This window comes from Pleurodeles waltl, chromosome 3_1, assembly GCF_031143425.1.
Source record: "Pleurodeles waltl isolate 20211129_DDA chromosome 3_1, aPleWal1.hap1.20221129, whole genome shotgun sequence".
Classification (NCBI taxonomy): Eukaryota; Metazoa; Chordata; class Amphibia; order Caudata; family Salamandridae; genus Pleurodeles; species Pleurodeles waltl.
This window is the reverse complement of record NC_090440.1, coordinates 709,390,007-709,416,747: the sequence shown is the minus strand read 5'-3', so window position 1 is coordinate 709,416,747 and position 26,741 is coordinate 709,390,007. Positions and strand designations below refer to the sequence as shown.

The 26,741-nt window shown below is 44.2% G+C and overlaps 1 protein-coding gene across 2 annotated transcripts in view; it reads left to right on the top strand.

Moving 5' to 3' along the window:
- HPCAL4 (hippocalcin like 4) overlaps positions 1-5,375 on the top strand; it is a 61,583-nt gene extending 56,208 nt beyond the window's left edge. For both annotated transcript variants that reach the window (XM_069223420.1, XM_069223421.1), the window contains exon 4: positions 1,430-5,375. In XM_069223420.1, the coding sequence (XP_069079521.1) occupies positions 1,430-1,627 (198 nt within the window). In that variant the 3' untranslated portion in view covers positions 1,628-5,375. The remainder of the gene's footprint in view (positions 1-1,429) is intronic.
- Positions 5,376-26,741: the final 21,366 nt, after the last annotated feature.

Genomic DNA, 26,741 nt, shown 5'->3' with positions numbered 1-26,741 from the left:
ACAACTGGCTGTCTGTGAAGAGCCCCAGTACATCCAATGATGCCTTTATTGAAAACTGAACCTTGCACTGGCCACGTGTACGGTGAGACTGAGTGTACCCACGCTTCCCCCGTGTGCAGAGAGCCTCAGGATATCCTTCACTGTCCCTCATAAATTCAATCTGAGCGTACCCGCTACTCCCCTGCTCCAAACTCATACTGTGTACCCCACTGCTGCCCTGAGTATTTCATGTCTGCCATTATGTGCATTGCTTCCGTCTACACGCTGCTTACCCTGCGGTGGAGAGTCTGACCAAACCCGTTGCTGAGCCTTTCTGAAGGGAGTCTCTGTGTGAACCACTGCTGCCCCTGTGTAAATTAAGTCAATCCTCCCCTGTGGGTAAAGTCAGTCTGCCTGTGCCACTGCTGCCTGTTTGTGAACTGATTCAAGGTCTATCATTGCTTCTCCATGTGAGCAGTTTGTGTAAACAAACCTCAGCTGCACTTTGTTTACCGTCAGTCACTTTTGGTGAAAAAAGTCTGAGTATACCACCACTCTTCCCTAGTGTGGCAAATCAGTTGAAACCTACTGCCACCTGTGTGTTTACTGACCCTAAGGACGCCCCTATTTTTTTTTGCATGCAAAGGTTCTCTTAAGTACATCCCAACAGCCTCCTTGTACAGAGCCTGGGTATACGTGCTGCTCCCCACTGGCTTCACAGGGTGCACATCACCACCGAGCGACTTACAAGGAAGCATAGTCACAGAGAAGGCAAAAGTAAAGGGTAGGCAGCTAATGATTCTCCAGAAGAGGACAGGTTTTAAGCTGTACTGTATTTAGCACCAGGAGCATGCAACAAGGCCAACCAATACTTACACTGAAGGGTTGACCTTAGGAGGCCTCAGCCAGAATGTGTGGCTGATTCACTGAATGCTGGATTTTGCTATGGTACTAAACAACTCCTCAGATGTGTGGAGCGGACTACCTTCTTATGGGATCCATGCTTGCAAAAGCAGATTTTCTGCTGCTTCCTAGCAATGGTTCAATTAACAACTCAGGAATACTAGAGCTTACTTTCTGGGCCGGAGACTCTTGGAGTCGCTGTCAGACTGGCAGTTGCATCCAGGGATGAATATCATTGTCCTGAATTAATTGCACTAAAGCATCAGTTTACCACCCATTGCCTAGAGGGAAGAAGATCTTTCTAGGGTTGCTATGAGTTACCACATTGCACGCCCACTGCTAACCCAGTGTGACCAGAGTCTGGCCGTATCCTTTCAGGTCTGCATTCAGCACTTACAAACAACCAAATTCTTGATGCTCCTTCCCTAAAGTCAGTCTCACTGTATCACTGTCTCTTCCCTTAGCCCATATTGTATGGTATTGCTCTTTTCTTTGAACCTTTTCTCTTTCTCTCTCTCTTTTTATGTCTGCCCGGATCCTACTCTAGGCCATTTATAAGATGGTTGGGACCGTGATTATGATGAGAATGAACCAGGATGGATTGACCCCCCAGCAGCGCGTGGACAAGATCTTCACCAAGATGGACAAAGACAAAGATGACCAGATCACTCTCGAGGAGTTTAAAGAAGCTGCCAAAAGTGATCCCTCCATAGTCCTGCTGCTGCAGTGTGACATGCAGAAGTAAAGACCCCTCCCCCCAAGGAGTCCTGCCTGGAACACTGGAGCCAGAGTGCACCATGACATACAAGATACAGCCTCCCAACTCCAGTGCCCTCACATTGCCAAACTGGGATGCCTGAGCCAGACTGTACCCCAACATACCAGATACAGCCCCCACCCAACTTGCCCCTATACATTGCTAAACTGGGATGCCTGAGCCAGCGTGAACCCCAACATATCAATTACAACCCCAAACTTGTCCTCACACATTGCCAGACTGGGATGCCTGTGCCAGCGTGAACCCCAACATAGCTAATACACCACCCGCCCAGCTGTCCCTCACACATTCCCAAACTGGGATGCTTGAGCCAGCGTCTACCCCAACTTCCAGATATGTCATAGCTGCCCCCTAACTTGTTCCCAACTATTGCCAAACTGGGTTGCCTGAACCAGTACTCAGCACATAATGTGAGTTTCAGCTTCCTGTACACCATGCAATACTTTCAAATCAGACAAATGAGCCTTTGCTCAATAGTACACCTGCTACAGTTCAACAATGTCTCATCTATTGCACCTCAATTTCAAGAACACGAGGCTGGACCATACCATTTCTAAACCAGATGGGATACACAAGACAGTATTGTGAATCGTCTGGGTTCCAGAACTGTCATTTCTGGAGCCAGTATGTATCCCACCATGCTTGCACATTATCATATCCTTTTCCTTACTTCATCAACTCATGCTTCTAAAAGCAAAGTACTAAAGAGTCTCAACACTTACATGTGACACCAATAGGCTCGTCCCCAGCAAGTATGGTGTTCCAGGTCTTGAGTCTCCACAAGAGACTGTCCCTCAATATCTCCTGAAGCCTGAGTGAAGCACAGTATGGCTGCTTTGCCCCTTTACCTACCTCCTGCTTCAGGAGTTCATTGTGGACGTAGATTGCATCCACAATGCATTTGGGGTTTTCTTCTGGACTTTATCTTTTTCTCTCTCCCCTTCCAAGATCCTCTGCCCGTCCACTCATAGATGATCTCACGAGACCTACTCAACACTCGCACTGGACCCTCCCCATGCCTTCTCCTTGACCCGTATGCTGTCTGTGCAATTCCCCCACTCGAGACACATCTCCCTGGGCACTGTCTACATGGCTCCGTCCCAAAGCCCTTTTTTAAGCAAAGGCCGTTATCTCCATCTTATCCTCTCCTGAAGAGCTTTTACAACAGTGCTGATGAGTTCCGTTGTAACTCTTGAAGAGTACACAAATGACTTGCAAAGAGCGTGCACCTTACCTTGGAATACATCACATGCCTCTCTTGAGGAGACCCTTTCTATTTCTGGGGTGCACTTCACTTTACTTGCTAATGCCTCCAATTACTGATGCACCCTCATAGTGATACCACCATCAAATCCAACCATCGGCAGCCCCACTTCAGCACTCCTCTCCTAAAAGGGTTCTTGCATTGTTCCACACTTGGCTTGAGCTGCATTTTCCTAAAACATCTTCCAACTCCAATGGTCCTTTTCCCAAGGGTGTTCTTCGGTGTTCTTCAAAAAAATGTACATATTGAAGCTTCATGCAAATGCACTGTTTCAATTGAACAGTTCCATTTTACCCCTGCTGTACATATTGATGCTATTATTATCGGAGGACTTAGTTTTGGGGTCGCCCTCAAAGGCCATGACCGAGAGTATTATTTAAGGGGTCTTCTTCACAGCAGGTCCTATTCTTGTGTTTTTGCCCTGCCAGGGAGATGAATATACTCCTGAATCCAGGGTGCAGAATCGGTGTCTCCCTGAGGTCTCTGCAGCCACATAGCATCCCTCACCTTCCCACGCCCCAGAAGGTCCTCACCTCTCCTCGCCCTTCCTCAACTGGGATGCTGTTCCATAGGGGTCACACATTCTCCCTTGCATATGGCAGATCCGATCGGGCCCCTGGCGCAGTACAGAAACTAATTATGAAATATTTAAGAACTGTAAAATGTTGTTAAACTGTCAAGAGTGGGTTTGAATCGAAGGCTGTATAAAAAAAGGCAGTTCTCTGTCTGTAGAGGAAGGAAGTTGGGTTAAATTAAGCTGCTGTTAATAGCAATTTTCCAACATGGATAGTGTGACTTTCAAAGGAGAGCTTGTGTTTTGCCTGTATACCATAGACACAAGCTGAAGAGAGCTCCAAACACAGGAGAAATGTGTCCTGTCCTCACACCAGTAGACCCAAGCTGAGTAGGGATTCTTACATGAGAGGGATGGTGTTTGTCTGCATACCAGCAGTCCCAGACAGAAGAGGGATACTCACAGGCGAGAGATGCAGTTTGATGGTTTGTCTGCACACCAGTATGCCCATGCGGAGGACAGATCCTTACATGAGAGAGATGTTAGCTGACCCCAAACCAGTATACCCAGGCTGAGGACAGGATAGGGGCTGTCTGGATACAGTAGACCCATGCTGTGTGAATATTTAACTCACCAAATCTTCATCATTGGTTGTAAACGGATAACATTGCCCACCAGTGAGACTGTGATTTGTGGCACCTACACTCCTAGATTAATTCACACCCAACCTGTAAAGGCTTCTTTGCTCACAGGTGGGAGCACTGGAGGGCCTGCTCGTAAATGGGGCATTGGTAGACATTGCTCTAAAAGTAAGACAGGAAAACCACACTATAAATACCTTGAAACACTTCCATACCCAGACTGTGAGTCTCTTCTTAAGACTTTAGATGGAAGGACATGTCATATGGTGGCAACTTGTCTGTGCCAAGGAAAGTGGGTCACATCAAAGCAAGCAGTAATGTGTGCAGGCAGAAAAAAAGAGGTTGAGTAAGAGAAGGGGTACAATTATGCAAAATTGAAACAATATGTGTGGAGGAGAAAAGATCACAGGAATGTGCAGTACGGAAATGATGAGACTGAAGGTCAGAACCAAAGTCCTCCATGGATCAGTAGAAAGGCACGAGGGAGTGGACAGGTGGGTGCTGAATGGATGGATACAGCAATAAATAACGAATAAACACAATTTATTGGAGGAACCATTGTTGGAAGGGAGGTATAGGATGCATGTGAGATTTGGATGAGACATGGGGCCTAGAGGTGGAGTCATAAGATGATGGAAAGTGCTGATTCATGGTACATTGGAGAAAGAGGCCACTTTTTGGTACGCAATGTCTCGAGCACTCTTTCCGGGCTCCACACATGATCCCAAAGCTCAGCACTAACAGAGCCGACTACTCCTAACACCCTTCTCCTAGCCATGGACTTCAGTTGTAATGGTTGCTCACCAGAAAATGTGAGAAGTACTTTGGGACCCTGACGAGAGATGTGAAAGTGTAATAGAAATGCTACAATACAGTGCAATACAAGCAGTGCTAGATAGGTTTGAACAGTGAGTGGAGGGGAGACAGGAAGAGGAAGTGAAGTGACAAGTGAATGAGTAGGTCAGATGCAGATTGAGAAACGGCCTTGGTGTTCAGGGAGTCAGTGAGGTGGTGAAAAGGGACTTTACAGATGAGCAACGAGGAATCGAATACTCTGGAAGAGCTAGAGGGAGAGACGGAGCCAGTGTCTATACAGGGAACACAGGAAATTCATCTCTCGCCCATTCGCCTCCCACCAGCTCCAGAAACCCACCCTTGACAGATGTTTCATTGCACATGTGTGTTTTGGTCTTCTTATTGTGAATTTTTGGTTATTGTAATAATTGTTAGAAAACGTGAACTTGTTATATTTTTTTAACTGAAAAATAAAGTATCTGACATGAGTCGTTCACAGAACGTTGTTGGTGTTTAATTGACCCACGCTTATCTATTTCACTGTTGATTTGGGCTCAAATCGAAACCTGTTTTGCTCTTTTTTTGTGGTCTAGCTTTCGTTTCGTTAGAATCTTCCGCGGACGTGCAGAGGTGACACTGTTCTCTGGATGACTCAGAAATTCAAGGAGTTCACTGAAAAGTCAACTTTCTCCTGCATGGGTTTTGGCGGCAGCAGCAACCGTCTGTTAGCTCGGACAGACTGTTGTACAGGTATTTCCGCCCTTGTGCCCGCTTGGCCACACATGCAGTTTCCACAAGTAACCCGGACAACATGCGAAGGCTGTTTTTGGCAGGCGTGAACGTGAATTTTTCACAGGTGTGGTTCTCGTCTCGCGAGTCCCAACTGGTAACTAAAGTTAGGTGATTGAAACAAAAAACGAAAGATACACTAAGTAGAAATAAGGAAATTAATGTAAAACATGGATAAATACAAGTAGGAAACAAAGCATCATGCGAATTAAGGAGGATGCGTGCCAGCACCAACTGCAGTCGATAATGACGTTTAACATACATTTGTATACATTTGGTGTAATGCATGCATATTAGAAGAGAAAGTTTAGCAACGGGCCGGCTTGGCTGAAGTAGTCTGGGGCCATCTGTTTGTAGACGCCAGAGACGGGCCTGGTGTGGGCACTGGGGTACTTCTGCTCTCCCCGTTGGACAACGCTTGCACGTCAAGTATCCATTTTGAGAAGCAGCTAGCCGGCCCGTGTCAGGCTCGAGCGTGAAATGCAAAAGACCTTTAAAGGGCTTGGGCAGGAAGCCCTCCATCGCAAGTTCTGTCTAATTCCTGGTTTGAATGGAAGCGAACTTTCTGTATGAACCATGAATGAACAAGACCTGCGGTATTGAGATTCCCACCAGGCTTGTAATAAGGGCCAAAGTGTCTCTGAAACAGTCCATTTCACCAGCTTATTATGCGCAGTGCTGGTTCTGCACATGGCCTTACTGAGTCAAAACCACACCACACAGTTGTAATGCTTCAGTAAGCGAAGATGTGCTGCTGTATAGCTATTGGCCTGATGTAAGACACTAATTTGCTGTTGCACAGCATGAGATTTGCAAAATCAAACAGTTTGCGACCTCAAAACAGTGTTAAGTCATGTAGAACACCCCCCATGCGAGTTTGAATCGTCTTTCCAACTCACAGAAATGGTTCTGTGACCCTTGCGGGAGGGACATCAACAGGGCGGCACCTTCGTATTTGCGATTTGCAGCAAGATGTATCAGTGGTTTATGACTGTGATTGTGGTTGATAAGACCATCAACCCATTGATCAGATTCTGACATCCAGGTTGGGGTGGTATCAGATTTTCAAAGAAGAAGTTTTCCCTTTTGGACAGCTTGAATTTGAGATTCATGTCTGGAATATTGGGGAACAGATAGGGCTCTGGGCTGGGGACCACTGCCTCCCCTACCGCCACCCCCAATACTTTTCCAAAAAGGAAACTTTTTTCTTAAGAAACACCTTATTTTTAATAAAACACAGGCTTTAAACCAGATATAACCACCATCCCTCCACTTCCCTCATATTGCAGGTAGTCCCAAGTAGTGACCCGTCTAATCAATATTTATTAAACGGGTCGTTTTGAAAACTTTGTGAATGGGCATTTTGTGATGTGACATATTAGCACATAAGTCACACTGCAAATTACACCCCTCTTTGCCGATCGGTTGATGTGCAATTTGTACATCCTGGTTTGCAAACAGGGATCAATACGTCAGGGCCAGTATCTATAAACTTCTAGTTTGTTACATGGCATCTAGCATGCTGTCATCACAATGCCAACTCTACAGTTCTCAGCACTTGCTACCGTGCCCCTCTACTTTGTGCACAACGCATGCTCACCTCCAGAAAGCACCTTCTGTTGACTCACCTTTCCACATGCACAGACCGCCCTGCGCACAACATTAACGCCTCAAACCTATCTGATACCATTTGCAAACTGACATTTTACAGAGGCATGAAAAAAATCGCCAAAGGCCTTAACAGTAGTACCAGCTTCATCAGATTAGCACCCACCTCAATATTTTTTTCTGGAAAACACATTAAGAACCTTCGTTACAGCCACCCAGAACATATGGTGCTTATTGCAGCTGAAAAACACGTGGATGTCTTCTGCTTCTTCAGCTTTAAACTTTGGACATCTGACCAGTGAGTTTGGATGCAATTTGGCCAACTTCTTCAAATGAACAAAACAGCCTGAAAATCGCATCACAATGGTTCTATTTAAAGTAGCAGGGCATATTATTTTATGCAGAAAAATCTATAGATACTTGCCATAAATTTGTGTGTTCTAATTTTTTTGTCCAAATGTCATTCGTTGTTGTTCCAATTCGACTTCTTCAGCGTCATGCACGAATGGTACTATTTCGATAACTCCTTCATCTGCCACGCCGATTGACTTCATAGACAAAAGTTGAGATGTGAGTAAAAGCGTTGGTTATCTTAATATCCGTTAGCCCCTTAGACAGCTGGTATTACTTAGGCCTAGATAACTACTTCTTCTCCGTAACCACAAAATTCTCCTAGGGCTTAATACTCCCAAAGTCTGTTACCTGTGGTCTGGACAGATTTTTTAAAAGGACTTCAGGACCTCACTCAATTGAGTTTTTTTATTGACGAGATGGTTCCCTCTTTAGTCTACATTGTATCTCGTTAAAAAAACATTAAATAAAACTTGGATAATGGTTAATTTAGCTGTGATAGTTACACATTCTGTAGTAATTTCGGCATTTTCATCCTTAATACCCAAAAGTTTGCTTTTTGAAATAGTTGTGTTTATAATTTTGTATAAAGGTTAGAAAACACTGTTTACTTTCCATCAGCCATTGAGCAACTGATTTTAAATGAATACAAGTATTGACAAAGCCAATAGTTGAGGAATTAGCAAGCCTGCATTTTTGTATTTTTTTTTGGGAAACATACTATACACACTGAAAGTAATAAAAGTTAGAAATGCCATAATATTAGGACGTCTTTCATATGTTTGACAAAGGTAAAAAAATAACCCATTGCTAAAACAAATTAAATAAAGACATGAAATATAAGTAGAAATGAAAGAAGATTGGTTCCCCAGCCCTTTCACGGACATAGACTACTTTTTAGGGGCATGTGCACATGCACAAAAACAAAATGTCTTCATTCACAATGAATATAGCCAATATTTAAAGTGGATTGACCCATAGGCCCATGCTGTATGCTCTGGGCAGAGGAAACAAAACGTGAATGACACAAGAACTGACTAATAGATGAACAGAGCTGACTTAAATCCCTTGTATTGTTGGCAAGACAGGTAAGGCTGTCTTTAGGCTTGACCTAAAAATGTTGTTTTGTTTTTTTTGGCTGCGCATGCTTTCTTGGTGTCTTGAAATAATAAAATGGATCCTTTATCTACCTAATGATGTTTGTTGCATGTTGTAGCATTCATGTAGAATTGCTTTGTAATCTGGTATACACCACATCTGCCTTGCTTTAACTTGATCTCACTTCAGTCATTCAGGTTGGCATGCCACATTGAATGATTGAAAACAGCGTGCCAGCTTTAAAGGGAATAAACTCATGAGGACCGTATGTTCCTCGTAATATTCATCTTCCTAATTAATTGTTCTGTCTCATCCTCTTCTCTGCTTCCTCTCGTTGGTTGTGAATTGATGTGATCCAATTGTTTTTCTTGTATTGAAGGTCTGAGATATATCGTGATAATGGTTAATTTAGCTTGTTAGTTTTCCCTAATTTATTGATATGTTTATATTCTTCAGGAATCACTTTTATTCAGTGGTTATTGTTTAGGCCACGAGTCACAAACTTTACCCCTGCCGACCTCTGGGTTCTTATAGAACTGTGCATTTATGCTTCCCTCCCTTTGATTTGATGCAGTTACTAGCATTCTTTGCATTTGAAATCCACAAACAATATGCCCATATACACTGGTATTCCACAGAGCACATTACATTAAAATCAGCATATTAGAAGAGTAGCACTGGCTATCCACTGTAAATCCTATATTCAGTCATCACATGTTAGCAGTGTCAGTGCATTTTAGTTCTTCTGCCAGGAGGCGACTGCACTCAGCAGACAGTGACGGAGGCAGAAGAGCAGCTGTGTGTCAGGAGATGTCTGTGAGAACTAGACTGCTCCTGCTTGAAGGTCTTCCGATAGAAACCCCTGCAGGCTATAGGCCCTAGCGGTAGGCACAGGTACATTCTCTAGATCGAGCAGTATTTGTTTGTGGTTGTATGTCCGAATACGGAGGACATTGTGCAAGTATATATAGGTAAGAATAGAATTCTCATTCTGAACTCCACATCTGTGACGTGTATATCTTCAAGGTTTATGTATGTGGAGTTGAGAATAGGAACTCTTTACTGACTTGTACACACTTATCTTCACAATATTGTGGGTGTCGACATTTTGGCTGGTCAGTCCTAGCATCCCAATATTCTGTGAACTACTCCTAGGTGTGCCTGCGAGACCATTGCAAAGGTATTTGTGGCATTGCCGGGGATGCAGCTGTGCAGCCCCGGCAGTCTGTCTTGTGTAAGTCAGGAGGGGTGCTGGAGACCGAGGACCAGCTGCAGATGTGAGGCTTCACTTGCATGTAGGAAGACAACTTTGTATGGAATCAGTTACATGGTTACACAGTAGGGATAGCGAAGCAATTGGAAGAGTGCATTTATGACAGCCTAAGTTTGATGCCATTTGTCTATATTGTTAGGGAGTGAACTTTTTAGTATAGTGCTGCGAAGAAGAGCATGAAAGGACCTATTTGAATGGTAGACTGTGCATGCTTTATTTCCAGAAATGGATTATGCATTTTCTGTCCAGTCACTAAAAAAGGGGGGAGGTCTAGACTGGCATTTCACCTTGAAACGTGGAATCGCTGATATCACCAACTTCCCTATGTTTGTTGCATTGGTGCCACCCTAGATGTCTCTTTTTTGACAATGAATGGTAATCCAGGAGAGTAAGTTCTGCCTTTGTTCATTGCTGTGAAGAGACCCTGGAGGGCAGTGGCTTCAATATCCAAGGAAAGTGTCCCTCAAGCCAGCATGGTTATGTGGATAAAGCTAACACTTCAATGGCAGTAAAATCCACCTCCAGGATTCTTTGCTAAAGCGCTTTAAGTATGTGCCTTCACCAACTTCCTTGATGTTACAGGGTCCAACCTTCCTATTAACTGCCATGGGTTAGAAATCTGAGATTTAAACTCAACTTGGTAATTTCTTGTACCAGGGTTTAGCTCTGGGAAAGTTTTTTTGTTTTTCCAACAAAGTTTTTGTGCAAGATTCGAAAGATTCTCCTCCCTGGCATACCAAACTACGGAAATATCCGATCTAGTACAGTTTATTCTATGGGAAGTCACATTAACTGGGAGACCTACGTGTTTCAATAAATATTTGCAGCTTATTCAGAACGTAGCTGTTCTGTTGTGGTCACAGGTGCAAGAAAATAGGGCTATATTACCCCTAAATTTTGTGAGTACCACTGGCTGCTCATCAAAGACCATAGGCACATGATGGGATAGCTTACAGTGTCTTAACTCCAGTCTTCCTTCCATTTCCGACAAGCGATGGAGATGCGATCCTGAATGATTCTCCTGTTTGACTCGGAAGTTCAGATAGATCTGCAACCACCTAGTCTTTAGGAATGCCATGAATTAGCTGCAGGATTCAGTCAGCGGACCCTCAGGTAACACCGAGAGGCATTAGTGTAGCTTTCCAGACCACACATGTAAACAGAGATTTGCCCTTAAACTTAGCTTCGTACACTGCTCTTCAGAATTTGAGTTTCATGGAATTGAGGAGTCCTGATTTTTCGTTCTACCTTTGCCATACATAATAGACTGCAAGTGCTTCTGTCGAGAAGATTGCTTAACCCAGTCTATTGAGGGGGGGTTGTGCTAACACCCTGTTTAGAAAATTCCATTTTTAGCAGTGCTGGAATGTAGATGCATCCCTCCAGATCCCAGTTCCCTTCGGCCCAGAGAAACATGCTGAATTTGTCCTGGTATCATTTTCAGAAACTGAAACATAAATCAAAAGCGCTGGCACTTAGTCTCACTCTGTTGGGAGCAGCAATGTGCAGGTGGTGAGGGGGCTTTCTGATTTTAACATCGAGCTGGGTCCAGAACAAAGGCCTGATATAAAGGGCCATGGGCCATCCTTTTGTTAAAGTATCATCCTGGCTGGCAGCCATCTGTAGCCTAACATCTACAAGCCAATGCAACGAAAGGAAACAAAGGCATACAGTTGTTACCACTTCACCAGCAGTTAAGAGAAACTATTGGAGACAGGTTTTTAACTTTGTTCAACTGCCTATATAATAGATGTGCTTGCACTGTAGTAATGCAAGATTAGTCTGTATGAGTAATTACACAAATATTGATTTAAATGGCACCTACTTTTTTATACGATACTTGTGTAACATTAGTCATCCAAGTGTAGGGTGTAAGCGCTTTGTACATCATACACACAGGGACAATAAATCATACAAGTGTGTAAATTGATGTACAGCAATTGTTACATAAGAGAATGAGGGTTATAAGGTGTAGGAATCTCATATCATCCATGCATGTAGACATTATGGGGGTTATTCTAACTTTGGAGGAGTGTTAATCCGTCCCAAAAGTGACGGTAAAGTGACGGATATACCACCAGCTGTATTACGAGTTCCATAGGATATAATGGACTCGTAATACGGCTGGTGGTAAATCCGTCACTTTTGGGACGGATTAACACCTCCTCCAAAGTTAGAATAACCCCCAATATGTTAAGAGGGCACGGTCGGAAGAAACACAGTCAGGATATAAAACGTAATGCTGTGATTGTGGTTGCCTGTACTAACAAGACTTTACTACTTTCTAAAGGAACCCTTTTTTGCAATCTGATAACAGCAGATTGAGAATAAGCATTGGCAAAGCCAATAGTTCTCACCTAAGCAAGAGCTATTGGCTTTTCCAATATTTTTTAGCCATGTTGTACACTAGCATGGCTGTTGTTCAGCATGGTTTAATGTTACTGGGGTAAAGGGTAGTGGTTTGGAGTGGAGTGTTGTAAAGTGGAGTGCAGTAGAGTGTTATGGATTGGCTTAGAGAGTTGTGGAGTGGTGTAGAGTTGAGTGGTGTGGAGTGCAGTGTTATCGAGGGGCATACAGTGGAGTGGTGTAGAATGTTGTGGAGGGGGTAGAATGTGGTAAAGTGAAAGGGGGTAGAGTTGAGTGGTGTAGAGTGTTATGGAGTGGTGTAAAACAGAGTGGAGTAGCTTAGATGGGGTTGCATGGAATGTTGTAGAGTAGAACGAAGTACATTGTCATAGAGTGGAGTGGCATAGAGTGGAGTAGTATAGAAGAGTGGAACAGCATAGAGTGGAGTAGAGTGTTGCAGTGATGAGTGACATAGAGTGGCATAGACTAGAGTAGTGTTGTAGAGTGGAGTGGCATAGAGTGGAGTAAAGTTTAGTGGAGTAGAGCATCATAGAGTATAGTGTCGTAGAGGGGCCTAGAGGAAGTGGTGTAAAGTACAGTGGTGTAGGGGAAATTGGCATAGAGTGCAGTGGCTTAGAGTACATTGGTTTTGAGTAAAGTGGTGTGGAGTGCATTGGCATAGAGTCCAGTGAGGTAAAGTAGAGTGCAGTGGCGTAGAGTGGAGTGAAGTGATGTGAAGTGCAGTAGTGTAGAGTGCAGTGGCTTTGAGCAGATTGTTTCAGAGTAGAATGAAGTGCAATAGAGTGGAGTGGTGCAGGGTCGAGTGCAGGGATGTAGAGTACAGTGATGTAGAGTGGTGTACAGTGTAATGGCAAGAAATGCAGTGGTGCAGAATAGATTAGAGTGGTGTGCAGTGGAGTGATGCAGAATAGAGTGGCATATAGTGCAGTAAAGTGGCTTAGAACTGAGTGGCGCAGGGTAGAGTGCAGTGGTGCAGAGTACAGTGTGACAGAGTACACTGCCATAGACTGCATAGGCACACTGCATTGACGTACAGTGCATTGGCATAGAGTAGAGTGATGTAAAGTACAGTGGTGCAGAGTAGAATAGAGTGGCATAGAAAGCAGTGATGTAGATTGCAACAGTGTAGAGTGGCATAGCATGCAGTGGCATAGAGTGTTGCAGAGTACAGTATAGTGGCATAGAATGCAGTGGTACAGAGTAGTTGGTGTAGAGTGCATTAGTTTTGGGTAAAGTTGTGTAGATTGCATTGGAATAGAGTGCAGTGGCGTTTAGTGGTTCAAAGTAAAGCAAACTGGTGTAGAGTGGTGCAGTGTGGAGTGCAACATCATAGAGTGCAGTGATGCAGAGTGGACAAGAGTGACGTACAGTGCAGTGACATAGAGTAGATTGTTTCAGAGTAGAGTGAAGTCTCGTGGAGTGGTGCAGGGTAGAGTGCTGTGAATAACACAAAAGGGCAACCCTATATACCCGTGTGGGCTTGGATACTTAAAGTCAAATAGGTAAAAGTGCTAACAAGGGAGTATACTTAAGAAAATGTGCACTGATGTCTGCCACTTACATCCAACCAGCAGGTGTATTCAGTATTGAACCTGTATTAAGAAAACAAGAAACTCTTGTAGAAGTTAGATTATTTGAAAGAAAGATGGGTAGAGCGTTGACATTTCAGGCTCACTCTGTGTTTACCCACAAGACCATCTTCATGACTACATTTGTTTGTATGAAAACCACGGACCCTTCTACAAACATAAAAACAATACATTAGCTCTTATATATATATATATATATATATATACACACAATACTAATTTGTAATTATTAAAAGAACACACCTGCAGTCATTTTAAAAAACAGAGCCAAAAGCTGCTTCTCCTGGGAAGGACAAAACAGAACCCTTCGCCGTGATAGCGAGTAAAACCAACTTCAGTCCCTTATTAAAGAAGCGAGCAAGAAAGATAAGAAAAGGAGAAAATGTCATGCATACGAGCTTGAGTCAAAATAGGTGCACCCACACTTCTAGAAATGTGTTAAAATATAAATTCGGCAATGGTATATCTTTTATATCAACTACATTCTGGTTAAATAAAGCCTCTGCATGACAAATAGTGCTTGATGCACTTGCTATCATGATTGAAATGCTTGAAGCCTATACCAGGGAACCGTCCTGAATTTTCCGACTAGAAGCTCCTGGTTATCCGTAATAGTGAATAATGGAAACAAGAGGTATTATAAACCAGTTGCTCTCAACTTCAGAATATAGTACATTTAATGAGCTCATCTATACTCGCATGGTTTCCAAAGAAAACCTTGTTCTCTGCATCAAATATAAAAACGATTTCGGTGCTGTATAATATTCAGCACAGGATTCCAAAGCCTGAAAATTATTAAAATAAGGATTATCAAAATGATGTGAATTCTAAGTGTGATTCCTGATTTATCTTAGCTAGTTCAAAAACGTACTCGAGAGAACAAGTGGGCTCTTTAAATGATTAACGATGCCATGAGGTCTGCACGGGTCAGTATTTATAAAAATTAAATGGTTGCGGATGTTTAGCTGCCAAAGAATGAAAAAACACCGTTGAATATTTCATCTCTATTTAGAGGGCCTGAAAATAATACATATCGATGTATGCACTTACTCGATGCGCTAGTCTTGTGTGTTAATACTGGGCACCGCGGCTTGTTTTTGTAAAAGCAACTGTGCTCAAATACTGCCATGGTCCGCCTGGAGAGAGCAACAAATCAGATTTGTGAAAATCAGTCATACCAATGCGACTTACTTTCAGATTCTATATCACTGAATGTTTTAAATCTGGAAATGCATCACAAGGAATGAGACAAAAGTCAGTTCAGTGTGCTAGCACAAAGTGTAACACATTGGCTCAGAATGTAACTTGCATGTTCAGCCACGAGTGCTGAACGTCTCTGCATCTGTCCATACCGCCGCCTTGGAAGCGCGCGAAAACGCAGCTATTTAAACTTACTAGGTGACTAGACAGTGACTTTTAGTCAGCCATACTGGGGGTGAGTAGACTCCGTACTTTGAAATGATTCCTAATACATTGAAACGCTTTGTGGAAACCAGGAGGGTGACATTTTAAAAAGATTGAAGGGTACGAGCTACACCGAGAAGAACCAATGCAGGTTTGCAAATCCTTGATGTGAAAAAATGTATACATTTATAAAAGCTATTTTCATGTTGCCTGCAGCAATCAGCTTTCAGCCGCGGTCCAGTTGCTTTATCGAGTCTGCGGCGGCCTAGAAGCCAGTGCATGTGGGCCTGAGGAGGTGGGGCTTAAACAATATTAACAGCAGCCATCATGCTCAATAACATGCGCAATAGACCCTCAAAGTGGACATGTCGGGGTGGACTGCTGCCTTTCTCCAGCCAACCCGACATGCACATTAAGAGGCCTCTCTCCAGGAGCCTTCACCTGTACAATTAGTGAGCCGGGTGAATAAAAGTTTTTAAAGCTTTTGCGTCAAGAATTTTTCAATTTTGTTAAGGACAGGGAGGTGAGGATTATGCTTCTCTTTCTATGCTTTAATATTTTCAACAGCCAATTAAAATAAAGTTTAACAATAACACTTCCCATGACACGTATACACCAAATGACCAACCATAGAGCCCTAGCCCTATATAAACCTCTTGAGGCATAACTCTTCCTCTTTCTTTGTGTAGATCCAGCTGACAGGAAACAGTCTCAATAAACAACCCCTAACAACAGGAGAACTGCAAACCACACAGGAACTCCAACGGGAACACCGAAGATCCCAGCCAGAACAAAGGATCCAAAGGACTCAGACCAGAGCCAGCAAGTCCAGAAGGCCAGGAGGCAGGAATGCCAGAAACATCCAGAAAGATCCGGGATCATTTATCCTCATTTCCTATGAAGAAAGAAAAAATCTAGCAGTAAACACTGGACCAAATACTTCAACTTTGTAATATAACTGCATTATGGATGATAAGAAAAGGAACATGAAATGCAATCATTACAGAATATAAACATGTATGATATAATACATAGGATACTTTCCAAAAGGAGTAGAAAAAAACGTTGGATAATCCTTGCCTCCATGCCCTTAATCGATTTGAAAAGGTCTTGACGCGAAAGCTAGAATTTTTTTTATTCTTTGTCAGGACCAGAGGCTCCGATTTTGCTAGTTTAAAGCTGATCAATAGCCACTGAGGCAATATCCGAAATGGGTTTATAGTAAAAGGACTTAAAACTGGATGCAGAGGACCAATCAGCCACCCTCAAAATGTCCTCCAGACGAGAACCTAAAGAAAAAGCCTTAGACGCCATAGCGCCTCTCAAAGAATGAGCCCCAAACTGAGATGTATCAATACCCGCTTCACTCTTCAGCAACTTCAGCTACTGCATCCATCTGGCCAAAGTGACTGAAGATACTGGGCAAAAAGGTTTTTGTAAAGAAATTAGTAACTGACCACCAATGTCAGAACGAAATTCAGCCGTACTTACCTCTTACTCTTTTAAGCACTGTACCACACATAACTTGGGATTATTAGGAATACTATGATAAGAGGCTGACCTAGTATTACATTTGGTGCAGCGAGAAATAGTAAAGGATACGCCATCCAGAGAAAAAACTCTACCTGACAGGTCCATGGCCCTTACATCAGAAACCCGCTTACAAGATATCAAGCCTAACAGCATAGTAAGCTTAGCAGAAAGCTGCTTCCTGGAAAGATATCTATTGGCCGGCCAGGAGTCTAAGACACGTAAGAGAACACTTAAATCCCACAGGGAAGAATAGCATGGCCAAGGCGGATTGGAAAAGCTAATCCCCGTAAAAGCTTGCACACTATAGGGAGTTCGCCTACAGGCTTGCCATCAATAGGCAAATGACTCACGGAAATGGATGATCTGTAATTATTGACCGATCTATAGGCCATACCCCAAGCCGCTAAATGAGACAAAATAAATTGGGAATCAAACAGCAATCTGCTGAAGATGGATCAGCACTCCGTTCACTGCACCAATTACACCAGGACTTCCAAGCAGAAGAATATCGCTTGTGTGTACTATATGACCAAGCCTGTGCACTGAAGTCATTAGACTTGCGCTAAAGTCCTGAAGAGACCATCGTTCCCTGAAATTCTCCATGCCACCAGGGACAGAGTGTGCGATTGCACTAGAGGACGAGGAAGACCCAATGGGTCCAGAAGCAGATTCCATCGATGCAGGAGAAGAACCAGAGGGGAGCAACTCATCTCCAGAACTACAGGAACCCAGGCCTGAGCTTTCCAGACTGGGGTCACCAGGACCAAGTCTGCTCTCTGACGATGACCTTGAGCTAGAACTCTGGGGGTCATCATGAACAGAGGAAAGGCATATCCCAGGAATTGAGACCAGTCCTGCAGAAATGCATCGGTCGCCAGAGCTTTTGGATCCGGATGCCAGCTGAAAAACTGATCCAGCTGCCGGTTGAGACGAGATGCAAAGAGATCTATCGAGAAGGGGGCCTCAAATGCATTGGAGTGAATTAAATATTTTTGGGTGAAGCCTCCAGTCACTGAAGTCCTGAAGGCATCGAGACTACCAATCAGCCACTGCATTGCTCTGCCTAGGAAGTATTCCGCCACCACCAAAATCCGATGTGGGAGGCAAAAGTGCCAGAAGTCTTTGGCAATCTCCGCAAGAAGGAGAGACTTCGTCCCGCCTAATCTGTTGACATACCGTACTGCGGAGATGTTGTCCATCTGAAGAAGCATGCAACAATTCAACTTTTGTGGAGAGAGGCTGCAGATTGCAAAAGAACCCACCAAGAGTTCCAAGCAATTGATATGGAGGTTTAACCCCGCTCTGAAGCCAACAGTCCACCATGGATATCGGGCTGCATCGGGCTCCCCAACCCCAGTGTCTGGCATTGTGTTCGAGTACGATCTCTGGAGATGAGCCGAAGATCGCTCTGCCATTCCAGGCCTCCATGTGCGTGAGCTACCAAAGGATCTAGGTCTTGGCCTCCACGGATAGGGGTACGAGGGCTGCGTAGTTTAGACCCCTCTGAAGATGGGAGATCTTCAGATATTGAAGGGTCCAATAATGGAGTAGGCTTGGAAAAATAGCTTGGGTCAAGGATAAAAGCAGACCCACCATACGGGCTATGCATCTCAAAGATACAGTCTGTCTAGACAGCATCAACCTCAGCTCCTTCTTTATGTTGCGGATCCTGAGAGGGTGAAGAATCAACTCGGTTAGACCCGAGTCTATCTGAAAGCCCAGAAATTCTAACCGCTGGGAAGGAGTCAAAATGGACTTCAGACTGTTGATAATGGAGTCCAAATCTTGCAGGAGAGAGATTGCCCACTCCAGGTTAGTCAAGATTAGGAGGGGACATGATGATGATGTCGTCCAAATATATTATCAGGCGAGCACCCTTGGCTCGAAGTGATTCTGCAGTAGGACGCATCCCTTTGTAAAGCCCAAAGGGGCCGAAGACAGGCCGAAAGGGAGAACCTTGTACTCGTAACAGTGGCCTTGCCAAAGGAATTGAAGGAATCTCTGCAGTTGGCTTTCCTAGGAAACATAAGACTCGCTGAGCCTATCCCACTAAGACCTCAGGGTTAATTGGAGTACCAGATTCTTTGGCCTGAAAGCCTAATTCTAGGATTTTAGTAAGAGGGCCTGAGATCCAAGAGCTTGTCCTGTCAACCACGCCAGGCACGGTCAATGACCTTCTTCTGGTCCTTGGAGAACTTCTTCAGATATGTCACCAGAGTCGGGTCTATCTCTGTAGTTTCTGTGACTTTTGAAGAAAAATAAGGTCTGAGGAATTCCGATCTCATCCGGGATCGATTATCCTTGTCAAAACTATGACGAATCTGAGCTTGTATGTCCTCCGCCACCTCCGAAGGAAGGGCCCAGGAGGAAGGTCTAGGGTATAGAATATCCTCCGGCTCAAAAGTGGGAACTTTCATTGCTTGTGAGGCTGGTTGTGAATGTCAAGACTTCGACTTCTGTTTACGGGGAGGAGAATCAGTATCCTTTTCAGGACTTTGAGAAGAAGACAAAGAGTCGGAATCCCTTTTAGCCTCCTCCCTGTGTGGGACTGACTAGGCTGAGAAATAGTCGTGGTCCTTAGCCAAGGACCGAGCCATTTGTTCAAAGTCCTCCAGATGTGGGTTAGCATCCGAATTTGAGCCGGAAGGATCTTGAGAGAAAGGAAGCTCCTCATAGCTGCGAGATGCAGAATTCTGGGTCCTGCCCTGCTGTTCAGCAAAGCCTAATAAGTGATGCTTAATAGGCTGGACAGCATGAGCCAAGGCCAGATTAACAGTGTGGCGAGCCCCAGCATCAAGGGCATAGACAAGGTCTTGCTCAAAGGGCCCAACGGAGTCATCATAATAAGTACCTTCCCCAGAATCCTCTTCATAACCAGCCATAATGGAGGAGGGAATAATGGCAGCAAGAACAGTGGTATTCAGGGAGCAGAGAGTCTGCCAATGAATAACTTCACATTGAAGTTGGGAGATAATGCTGACAAAATATTTAAAACCAGGATTTTATGAAGTCCAGGAAAAATAATCCCAGATTATAAGGGTGCACAACCCAATGAAACAATAAAGTGTGGAGGGAGACCTGTCTTGAACAACCAGAAGACACTATTTAAATAGCAATTCGGTTTATCAAAGCCTGAATTATGATTATTGCAGCCCAGAAAAGAGCACAACCGGGCATAGGCGGAGGGCAGAAGAGACGAGGTACCTGAGACTGGAACACGCGTCTCTCCCATGTTCCGATGCCCTCAGAAGTATTCTGCCGACAGGAGTCAGCAGGGTTTGCATTGCGCGAGGCCCCAGTAAAAAAAAATAGAAAGAGGACAGCGTGAAAAAGGGACACATGTCCTTGATTTCCTCACTTCCACTCCACCAACGAGGTAGCGAGCCGGCGGGTGCCCCTCACAGGGAGGATAAACGCTTCCCAGTAAAACGAGCACAGATGCAAGCACTGAGACTGTTACGTGTCACGAGCGCCTTTAAATTGCAAGGCGATGTGCGCACAGTAGTAAGAACACTGTTGACACAAATCTAACAATGAGACATAGACACTTAACTGGCTGCGGAGCAGCAAAGAAAGAGGAGGCCTTATGCCTCGAGAGGTTTATATAGGGCTAGGGCTCTATGGTTGGTCATGTGGTGTATACATGTCACGGGAATTGTTATTTTTAAACTTTATTTTTATTGCCTGCTGAAAATATTAAAGCATAGAAAGAGAAGCATAATCTGAGCCTCCGGTCCCGACACAGAATCAAAACTGCAGTCCCTGGTCTCCTAATTAACAGTGAGCTTGCATGCCCGAGCCAATCCTGGTGTTCTCTCATGCTGTGTGAACAGCAAGGAAGCAGCATCTGGATTGGCTGAAGAGATGCGGTTACTAGCCCTCTGGTACAGTGGTGTGCGAAGAGGCACAACGGGGGTGGAAGACTTCTGTCAACGGAGCATGACCAATCACTGTATGGTTTTATTGTGAAGCCTTGCAGTGATTGGCCCTGCTCAACCTGTCTCTCTTTCACCCCTCCTTGTGCATGTTGCTTATGGCATTGCACAAACAAGGGAGAGGTGGAGAGATGACGAGACCACACCGGACCTCGTGGCCTCGCCCTTGAATTGTTCTCTGACTCAGTGGCTCTGAGCCTTGGTGATCACGTTGATCTCAGCGCAGACCCTCGTTTGTCTGCAGTGGAGTGGACATATCTACATGCATCCTGTCTGAATTGGTCAGTAGTATGGCTTGCTAATTGCTACGGTGTGCACTGCAGTGTAAAAAAAATAATATAAGGAGGTAAAAAAAACGAGTCTAATATTGAATTTGTCATTCTGTATCTGATTATGTTGAACTAGCATGTGGCACTGCCTGAGTTTCATTCAACATCGACGCCGGTGTAGTAGCAAGTAATTCAGGTGTGGGGCCTGTATTTCTTTCCTTCCGCCAAGTTCCTTAATTATTTCTGTGTATATTTACTTGATTTTTATTTCTTAATTGTAATATTGTTATTCCTACTTTTGGCTCTTGAGTTTCTTCCCTCACCTTCAGGAATCGACATTCGGCACGCACTACTTGTTGTTTTCTGTGTCCCGCTAATCAGGAAGGCCTGTGTTTGGGAGTGAACACAACGGGAGACTGGCAAAGCATGACCATAATGGTATCTGCTTTCAGTCACCAGTACTATATAATGATAACTCTCCAACACACACGTATTGTGTCCCTACTGTGGGCAGCCACAAATAACCCGACGAACTGGATCAAAATTCTGCTGAAAGCCAGAGCGAACCCAAGACCTTTCTCCATACAGATCACTGTTTAATTTGTGCGAAACCAGGAGCGGGGCTAGGGAGCTAGGAGAGGATGAAACGGAGATAAATAGGAGAAATGGAGAAGAGAGAGAAAAGGAGAAAAGAGAAGGAGGAAGAGAAGTGAGAGATTGGGTTGGGGAAGACCATAAGAGAGAAAGGAGGAGGAAGAGGAAACGGGAGAAAATAGGGAGGGCTAGGGGGAGAGGGGCCAATAGAGGAAGTAGAGGGGATGGGAGCAGAGAGAGAGAGGGGCTAAATGGGAGAGGTCGAGAAGAAGGGGCAGGGAGGGGAATGTGGAAATGTAAAAGGAACAGGTGGAAGAGGAATATGTTATCTTTTGAGCTTTAATAAAGAATGTTGTAATAGGTTCTGTGTAGAATGTGCGTGTCTCAATATTCCAGGGAGATCAGTTACTGGCCTCTCCCTAGAATGGATGTACGCTAGGACGTGTTTCTCCAGTTCAACTTCCTGTGTTCAAACATACGTTGGTGTCGGACTCTACTTACCACATTTTGGCGACGAGTTGCTGATTCGACACGACCTAGGTCATCCCGGTTAGCTCCAATTGTCTAATTGTCGGTCACTCGATGAGGAGAATTTCTGTCCTCCATTTGGACTGCCACAGATGTGGACAATTTTGATGCGTGTAGGAGAGCCCGTTAGCTGCTGTTGTGCAACATCAGACGCACCTCCTTTGCATTGCGTCTCAACATCGCAAGAGGATCCACCAAGTCTGCACTGTATTCCGTCTTGGAGTGTTAAGCGGAGTGGGCAGAGTTGTGGCAGACGCGTTGTTTGTGTGCTGACTACACTCGTTTCTTCGTTCCCTGTGACTTTCTAGACGTGCAGTCAGTAGGCGTGTCTCTAATTATTTTCCTTGATGCTTTTCCAGAACAGCGGGCCGTATTTATACTCCGTTTGCGCCGAATTTGCGTCGTTTTTTTCGACGCAAATTCGACGCAGAACTAACGCCAACTAACGCCATATTTATACTCTGGCATTAGACGCTTCGGGCGCCAAAGTGCCCGGAATGTGCGTCATTTTTTAGCGTGAACCCCTTCCTTGCGTTAATGATATGCAAGGGAGGCGTTCCCGTCTTAAAAAATGACTCCCAGGCCTTTACGTGGTATTTATACTCCCGGGCAAAAATGACGCCCGGGAGTGGGCGTGGCCAAAAACGGCGCTTTTGCGCCGCTTTTTAACGCCTGGGTCAGGGATGGCGTTAAGGGACAAGTGGGCTCAAAATGAGCCCAGAGTGCCCTCCCCTGCCCCCAGGGACCCCCCCTGCCACCCTTGCCCACCCCAGGAGGACACCCAAGGACGGAGGGACCCATCCCATGGACATTAAGGTAAGTTCAGGTAAGTATATATATATTTTTTTTTTGTGGCATAGGGGGGCCTGATTTGTGCCCCCCTACATGCCACTATGCCCAATGACCATGCCCAGGGGACAGAAGTCCCCTGGGCATGGCCATTGGGCAAGGGGGCATGACTCCTATCTTTACAATGATAGGAGTCATGTTGATGGGGGATGGGCGTCGAAAATAAATGGCGCAAGTCGGGTTACGATGATTTTTTCGACGTAACCTGACTTGCCCCATTTTAAGACGCCCATGCGCCATTTTCCCCCTACGCCGGCGCTGCCTGGTGTACGTGGTTTTTCTCGCGCACACCAGGCAGCGCCGGTCTGCTTGCGCCAGCTAACGCCATTCAATAAATACGGCGCCCGCATGGCGCTTCAGAATGGCGTTAGCCGGCGCAAAACTTTTTGACGCTAAACTGCGTTAGCGCAGTTTAGCGTCAAAAAGTATAAATATGGGCCAGCGTTTCTCTCTCTCCTTCGTCACAAGCTGCGCTTCGACCTCACGCTATTCCTGTGACCGCAACATTAGGTCTTGAGGACTTGTGGTCAGTGGGAAGGTCTGTGCATATTTTACTTGACGCTTTTCCTGCTCAGTGTTTATTTTTACTGTGGCAAGCTGCGCCTGCTGACGTATTCTGACCAAGTATTGTTACAGTTGGAATGGTGATTTGCATGCTGATTTCAATTTACTGCGGATTCTCAGTGGAGCTTGTGTGGTCATCTGTGCAGTCTCTTCAGTGATCTGCACACCACAGTTCAACATCATCTTCAACAATTGTGAACTTTCCAGTGCGGTGAGCTGTGCAGACTTCACGGTTATCTGCACACCTATTTTTACAATTTCTGAACTCTACTGTTGTTAGTTGATTCCCTGCGGTAGTTGTGGCAAAGATTTAATCTAGTGACTTTTTGTTATATTTGCACATTGTTGGTGTAAGAGTAAGTTTATGTACATGCTCTGTTGTTAATATTTCTTTTTGTTTTGTAAAACAAAAAGTGTGTTTAGGAGAGAGAATTCTATCCCAGGTATGGCCTCTCAAGGCAATATTTCGCCTCCACCTTCATTTTTATCCCAGCCTTGGTCACCTATTATTCCTTGGGAGGATTGGATAATGTTGGAAAATTATATTTTAGCTTTAGATGGCCCGAATTGTTCTCCTTTGAGGAAAAAAGCTATTTTACTGAGTGCCTTGGGCTGTGAAGGTCAGCGCGTTTTTAAATACTTACCCACTGCTTTGGGACCTTATGGGCAACCAATGGATGATGTTTTCAAGGAAGCTATCAAACGGTTGGAGATTAGGTTTGCAAAGGAGACCAATTTAGTTTTGACTAGATATAAGTTTTACACAAAGCCTCAGGATCACCATGAATCGATTGATGACTTTGTGTCACGATTGAGAGAGTTGCCCGTTAAATGTAGGTTTGGCACTATGACTGAAGAATTGTTACAGGATCAACTCATTGTGCAGTGTCGAGATAGGAAAATCTAAGAGAGGTTAGGGGCAGCCAAGGACCCTACGTTGCGAGAGGCAATTGAGATGGCAAAGGCTATAGAGGAATCACAGCGATGTATAAGGAACTAGAAAGGAGAGATACGACCAGTGACGTTGTAGCTATGTGTAGTGACAGCACTTGTGTGCAATAGGAAGTCGGTGCTGTTTCCAAAAAAACAGTTGGGTCTGAGTCAAAGGGAAGAGAATGTACCTGTTGTGGGAGTGGGTATCATATGGCTGATTCTAAAAAGTGTTTTGCCATAAACAAAGAATGTAGGAAGTGTGGCCGGAGAATTCACTATTCACGTATGTGTAGAGAGAACAGCAAAATTGTTAAAGATGCCAAGTCAGGAATAAATGTATTGGGTGGACAAAATTACTTTCACAGTGAGGATAGAATTCTAGTTGTTAGTCAAAAAGGAGAGGTAGCAGTAACCAGTATGGAAGGGAGGACTTCTAGGCCTACAGAACTTTTAAAAATAGATGTTTGTGAAGTTAAATTAATGATTGATTTGGGGTCATTGTATACTATAATTCCTAAAACTCTATTTAAAAAACATTGGAAAAATATAAAGTTGTTTCCAAAAGACATTTCCCCTGGTGGATTTCAAGGAGAAAAAATCAATTTATTGGGCTATATGTTGAAGCAAATTCAATTTGAGGGGAGGTGTATTGAAGGAAAAGTCTATGTGGCCTCAGACAGTCCGCCTATTTTGGGATGGATGCATCAATTTGACTTGAACATTGTGATTAATTCCAGAGCAACCAATCAAATTTTAGTGTTGAAGATGTGCAATTACAGAATATCCTAAGGGGTGTTTGGGATGTGTTTAAAAAAACTTTTGGATGATTAAAAGGCTGTGTAAATAAAATAATTCTAAAAGAGGATGCCTTGCCGAGACAACATAAATTGCACAAGGTACCCTTTGTTGTGAGGGATGAGGTCAGGAAAGTGATTGGTGATATGTTGTCTGAAGTCATCATTGAAGCAGTTGAGGTGTCTCCGTGGGTTTCCTTGGTGGTGATGACTCGGAAATCTGACGGTAGGGTGAGGTTGTGTGTTGACTTGAGGTCTCTGAATCAGAATTTTGTGGTTGACACATATCCTCTCCCTAACATCAATGAATTGTTGACAGCTGTGAAGAATAGGAGGTATTTTTCAAAGCTTGACTTGAAGAATGCCTACCATCAAATTAAATTACATCCAGAATCTAAACACTTAACAGCTTTTGTGACCTCTGAGGGTACTTTCCAGTTCTCTCGCATGCCGCTTGGGCTTGCGTCGGCTGCAAGCGTGTTTCAACGCATGATGACGAACATTCTTGGGAATATGAAAAATGTATTATTCTTTCAGGATGATATATTAACTATGGGGGAAACAGTACATGAGCACAATGGCATCTTGAAGACGGTATTGAAGCCCGTAGGAGAATCTGGGCTGAGTTTAAATCAAGACAAATGTACATTTCTGATGGAGGAAATTGATTATTTGGGGTATTCTATATCCAAAGGAAATATCAAACCAAAGACGAGTTTGTTGGAGGCTATTATATTGTCGCCTCCACCTAGGGACAAGGATCAGTTGAGATAATTTCTGGGTCTTGTAGAATATTATTCTAAATTTGTGAACAAATTCGCCGACAAGATTTAGAACTTACAGAAGCTGCTGAGGAGAGGAAATAGATTTAGTTGGGTACGAGAATAATCTGATTGTTTTGCAGATATCAAGGACGAGATGATTATATGACGGAACACCGAATTAAAAACAACTACTAACCTTAACAACGAGGTCGGAACACCGACCTCGTCCTTACTACTAATGATTTTACCACAAATACCTTAACAACGATATTTCGTTGTAAAGGCATTCCTGATAAAATCATTAGCAATAGGCACCATTCACCCTACATCCCTCACCCCACCCCCCCAACCCCACCCCAAAACCTAAAACCCGCTGACCCCCCACCCACTCCCCAAAACCAAAAACGCCCCACCCCCCAACCCCACCCTAAAACCTAAAACCCCCTGACCACCCACCCACTCCCCAAAACCAAAAACGCCCCACCCCCCCAACCCCACCCTAAAACCCCCTGACCCCCCACCCACTCCCCAAAACCAAAAACCAATTTCTTGATAATTGTCTGAAGGAAGTTATTAAATTGATTTGCAAAGATCCTAGGAGGTAAAGTGCCTTACCAATGGCACT